This window comes from Trachymyrmex cornetzi, unplaced genomic scaffold (assembly GCF_001594075.2).
Source record: "Trachymyrmex cornetzi isolate Tcor2-1 unplaced genomic scaffold, Tcor1.1 scaffold248, whole genome shotgun sequence".
In the NCBI taxonomy this organism is placed as follows: Eukaryota; Metazoa; Arthropoda; class Insecta; order Hymenoptera; family Formicidae; genus Trachymyrmex; species Trachymyrmex cornetzi.
This window is the reverse complement of record NW_017297144.1, coordinates 1,869,115-1,874,984: the sequence shown is the minus strand read 5'-3', so window position 1 is coordinate 1,874,984 and position 5,870 is coordinate 1,869,115. Positions and strand designations below refer to the sequence as shown.

Genomic DNA, 5,870 nt, shown 5'->3' with positions numbered 1-5,870 from the left:
CAGATCACGATTTTATTAGTATTAATAAAGTGCAATAGTTAGTTTCCGAAAAATAAGGAGGTGTCACTTTAGGAGACTTATGTCAGTATTGGCGACTTTCCTCTACTTTTCGGAATATATGTTGAATATATTCACGAATACGTGTGGTTTCCAAATTTTTCTTTATCCATGGAAGAACGATCAAGAATCGAAATATATAAAATGCATCAGACGGCCTAATTAACAGAGTTTACCTTTTCAGTCCGAAATCCCGGTAATGTCATTCCGCACTCGCATCACTTTGTGGATGAATTTACTATGTGCGAGGCGGCGGCATTGGAACTTGGATGCGTGGTGAACGACATAAGGCACGTTATAGTCTGCGGCCATAGCGATTGTAAGGCGATGAATCTGCTCTACGCTTTACGGGACAAGGAGTTCGCGTCTCAAGTGCGTTTCCCTTGCGCGGTTGCGTTTCCCGATTAAAAATTCGTCCACAAATTCTTTTTTTTTCTCGCGTCCCGTTTTCGCACATTTTCGTAAGCGCGCGATAATGCCATCCGAATTTTAGACGAACAGAAGAATGTCACCGCTGAGAGCGTGGCTGTATGCGCACGCCAGCAGCAGCTTAACGAAGTTTCAGCATTTCGAAATCACCGGTTTTCGTGAGCCGATTCTCTTCCAGGGCGAGATGTCATTACGAAAATTTGTCGCCTACATCGACCCGGAGGATAAATTCGCCATTGAAGATAAGCTGTCGCAAGTCAGTACACAGATCGAACAGAACGCCACGAGAATAACCGATCATCCATCTCGTTACATTTGTGGAACTTGTTTTGTTGCAGATCAATACTTTGCAGCAACTCCAAAATATCTCGTCTTACGGATTTTTAAAGAAGCGTCTGGAAAGGCACGATTTGCACATCCACGCACTATGGTTCGACATTTACACTGGCGATATTTATTACTTTAGCCGAGCCAACAAGAGATTTATAGAGATAAACGAAACAACAGAACCGCTTTTGCTTAAAGAAATTAATAAATATTACTCCTGAAACCTTTTTTCCAGATAATTGCGTATTTATAATCCAACATATGGAATGTCGCCAGGTATAAGACCGCGTAAAATAATCGTGTATTTTTGTATACTAAACTTCAAAAGATTTAAGATCCGTTTATGTACCTTTGAGAAGACTTGTTACTGATAATAAGTTAATCTTTATTAGTCATCACTCTCTGTTGCAGAGCGAGCAATACGTGTTTTATCAAAAATGTTACATGTTTTATCAAAGATGTTTCAGAGATGTTTAGGTTTTTTAGCAAAAAAATACATTCTTTAATTTATTATATAATTATATATATATCTATTTTTATATACATATACATATAATATATTTACAATTTATTTAATATAATATACTAGTTAATAATAAGTTAATCTAAATTGCTGTATGAATAAATCAAATAAGTAAGAAAAAGTCAATATAAAATCGAGGCTAAATCTAAGATGGCTAATAATATTTTTATACGTAAATTTTAAATACATTTTACAATCATATAAATTATGCGCCGCTTACTGTCAGACTTGAAGCGCAATCATAAACTGAAACTGAAATAATATCATAATTAATTTGATAATGATGCTACCCACATAGCACAAAGCTCCGATTAAGTTCCCAAGGAGTTTATTTTGCTAAGCTCCGCATAAATTGAAACTTCTGCATAATTTTCATTCTTATTAAGATTTATTTTTCACAATAAATTCTTTTTTCTATAGTATTAGCATCTTTGTCAAATGGACGATGAATTTAATTGTGATATTATTACTTCAGCTTTAGTTTATAATTGCGTTTTAAGTCTGACAGTAAGCGACGCACAGTTCATATAACTGAAAGATGTATTTAGAATTAACACATAATAATATTATTAGGCACTGAGATCTAACTTCGATCATATTAGCCCTTTCCTTACTTATTTAATATTGATCGATATTTAATGTGTGGCGAAATATAAAGATATTTGCATTATGGAAAGTAAATTTTGTTATTTATTTTTAGTCTTTCTTCCTGATTTTATATATTTGTAATTTTATAGTGGAGTCAACAAATTATTTCGGCTCGATTGCCTCGAGAAAAGAATTGAAGTCTCAAATCGACGGCAAAAGAACCACCGATAAATAGACGGACCGCTCTGGACGAACTAGAGCATGCTAGTTTTGAAAGAGAAAGCAAAACAACGAAAGAAGTCGCAGAAATCAGAGTTACGGAGCGTTGTTAGGATTCTTTTCTTGACGAGTGCTGAATGCAAATTTATATACAAATACAAATGCCTCATCATTATATTTGACATACATTTTCGGGAACGTTTTAAATAAATGCAGTATAAAATTCTAACATAATTTTTCGATGCAAGAATAAATCTGAGCCCACATCGGATTTTTTTTATCATCTCAAAAGTTTATAAAACGTTTTAAGCTCAACTTATCTTAGATCTGTGTTTCTAATAGTACTGAGAGATACGAATTACAGTTAAGTTAACAATTCGCAATTGATATTGCAAGTTTACATAAATATTTGCACGAGAGATTAGGTCTTTTTAATGTCATACAAAACGTAAATTAAAAAAAGACCACATCACATCACATTCTGGCATATATTAAATGTGCTCTCTCTCTCTCTCTCTCTCTCTCTCTCCGTTCTCCTTCTTTTCTTCTTTTTTGTTTCATAAAATTTACCAAATTACAAATTTAGTTACAAAATTAGCAATCAAAGTGTGATATAAGCGCTATGAAAAATTGTTTGTTATTCTTCCTGGTTGCTATAAGACAAGCGGTGAAATGATCCAGATACCGTAAAATGCGTGCGTGGATGCGAGATCGCGAGTCCGAGTTCTTGCGGCTCCTGGCTATGTAAGCACACGTGAAAAACGGCGTGCACGTGGTTCGCACTTTTCCGTGTGTTACGCAGTAAAAGTGAAGAGAATTCCCCCAGTTTCCAACCGAATCGTCTAGTTAGGTCGGTTAAAAATAACGTTGCAGCTACAAATAAAGATCTACAAATCTACATAAAGAAAAATACTTGGAAGAATAGAATTTTTTGTATGATGTTTTTTCAAAGTGTTCGAAGTCATAGTTCTTTTTAAGAATTGAGACAATGTCAGTAAACATTACAAATCGTCATTCAATACCGTGAGTGCTACTATTGAAGTTAAAATTATTGCCAAATAAATCTATACCTATTATACTACCTCTCTTATCCCTATAGAAACACAAGTATCCGTGTAATTCAGGAAATTTTGGACTCCCAACTTATTGGTTACCGAAGAATAGAATATATGGTACGTTACAGGATTGCCTCTCAGATTTAATGTGATTTAATGTGATGTGAATTTCAAGTAAAAACTGTTTAGACAAAATCCGCTTTTCTCTCCAATGTTCGGCATGGCTTTGTTTTCAAGAATATAAGGGACAAAAATTAGGAACCATAAATTTCGGCATCTTCAAACGGCATTCACAAAAAGCAAATGGCGTTTACACTCTAAATATCTTTGTTATATCGATAGTCACAAAATAATAATTCTTCGTATACATGCATGTATAAAATTATTTTACTTTATGTAAGTGATCAAATGTTTTTTCTTAATAATTTGACAAAGATTTTTCATGAAACAAGAAAAAGTGAAAAAAAAACGGACTCATTTTTATAATTTTATAATTTATATTACAAAACAAATTTTCACAATTCATATTATATTATTCAAAGAATAAAAAATAAAAAAAATTTATTAACAAAATTAAGCTTTTAATCGATCTTTGATAAATTTCGAAGCATTTAATCAATTTCGAGAATTATCGCAATTTAAGGCTGCGGTCAAAGTCTCACTATAAATGCTTTGAAGCGTTTGATTGATCAATTAGAAGAAAGAATTTTACGAATTAATCAGTCAAAAAACGCTTTAGAGCATTTAATAGCATCGCATTGACCGTACCAATAAATGTACGTTAGAGATCATGATAGTTTCGGACATGTATTGAGAGAAGATCTGTGTATTAAAAATTACACGGATTGAAACACAGATATATTAATTACACCTGTATACCTGTGTACTGAAATACACGAGTATAACGTACAGTTTACGCGCAAATGTACTTAAATACGTGGATATCTTAATATACATTAATAATCATACGAAATAAAATATGAATATGTTACACGTGTATGTATCCGTATATTTCAATACATGTGTAATCATACATTGAAATATACGGATGTGCCTTCCAAACGGTGTGTTCGATAAACGTGTATTAAAAATTACACGGATTAAAACACGGATATATTAATAATAGTTACAGGTGTAACACGTGTATTCAGATACACGTGAAAAAGAGATCACATAATGTACCTCACGTTGCATCAATATATTGGTCAGTATGTCGACTATTTTAGAAATGTAATGCCCACTAGAGAAGACATTATATTTATAAAATGTAATCGATCGATCAATATTACAAATCAATCGATTAATCAATCGATTAATTTTATAAATGTAATTGCTAGAAAAGGTATTACATTTACAAAATAACCTGACATACTGACCAATATGTTGATATTATGTACCAACACGTGGTACATAATATTATATATACGACCAAAGAATTAGATGTCAGTTAGAAGTTCCGAATCATTTATGCCATGATTTTAATTTCCTTTGTAATTATAGGATACGCGTCATGTTTTGGAGCGTTCTTTGATAAGTTGGTAAAATTCTTCCTTCTGATTCTTTCTTTCCTTGGTCCATCAAATGCTCCAAAGCATTTCTCAAGAAAATGTTGAATTTGTCCCTCAAAATAAATTATTTATATTTGTCATGTGTGATCCACATTTCTTTATATACAATATAGACCCTCAACGAAGCTCCTTGAAATTTCTAAAACGTCTCTAGGATAAAGTGTGCTGTATGAATTATGAATATGCCTCTTTTTCGTTCAGAACGATTTCAAAAGTGACTGTTACACTGATCGAGCTAATTTTCAGAGCCGGTCCTCCGCCTTATCGAGCGGTGCGGCTGTTCTCTCCATGAAATTATGTTTTATTGACGAAACGGATAAGAAGATAAGAGAACGATGTCACGATTTTGCACGATCTCTTTTTTCTTACGCGTTACACTCGTCCAAGAAAAAGAGTGCGCGGCCAGTGGTGCGTGCTGAAGCATAACGCTCCCCGTAGCCGCTACGCGCAGTGGCATTACCACTTCGTTACGCTCGTACCTTTCCGAAACTTTATGCCTGTGTCGTGACGCTATTCCGTCGTAGCGTTGGAAAACGGTCGGACGTGAAGTAATTAACGAACGGCGCGTTGCATTCACGTAATTAATTAGCGGGTTGAATACTTCGGTAGGTCGTTTAATGTCCGTCCTGAGTTACGTGAAAGGTGCGCGCAAAAGATGTACATGTAATAGGCGTGATAAACTGTCGGATAATCCGTTTGGATTTTTAGAAATTTTCTCGGAAACTAAGCTGCATGGAAACGATGTTTAGTTAAAATTAAATTAAAGAATATAATAATTAATAATAATAATAATAACTTTTTAAATAATAACTTTTGATCTGCAGTATAGATAAGCTAGAACGATAATAAAGCAAGACGCAATAGAAATTCAGCCAAAAGATGAGGTATCAATCCAAATTTATCATATCGTATAATAAGAGTAATTATTTTCATTTAAACTAATGTTGTTAAAATAACATTACTTTTTTTCAGTGTAGGAACCTAAACCCGAAATAAATCTTTGAGAAGATAAACGGAAAACTAAAAGCACATTTCACACTGTAGATCACGACATAATAAAGAATTAAAAATATTCTTAAAAATTACACGGTTAAGATATGGCTT

General features: G+C 33.4%; 1 protein-coding gene across 1 annotated transcript in view; it reads left to right on the top strand.

The window, feature by feature from the left end:
* The window catches only part of CAHbeta (carbonic anhydrase beta), a 3,708-nt gene extending 2,613 nt beyond the window's left edge, over positions 1-1,095 (top strand). The window contains exons 3-5 of the mRNA XM_018507874.1: positions 242-429; positions 551-742; positions 825-1,095. Coding sequence (XP_018363376.1) covers positions 242-429; positions 551-742; positions 825-1,034 — 590 coding nt within the window. The 3' untranslated portion in view covers positions 1,035-1,095. The remainder of the gene's footprint in view (positions 1-241; positions 430-550; positions 743-824) is intronic.
* Positions 1,096-5,870: the final 4,775 nt, after the last annotated feature.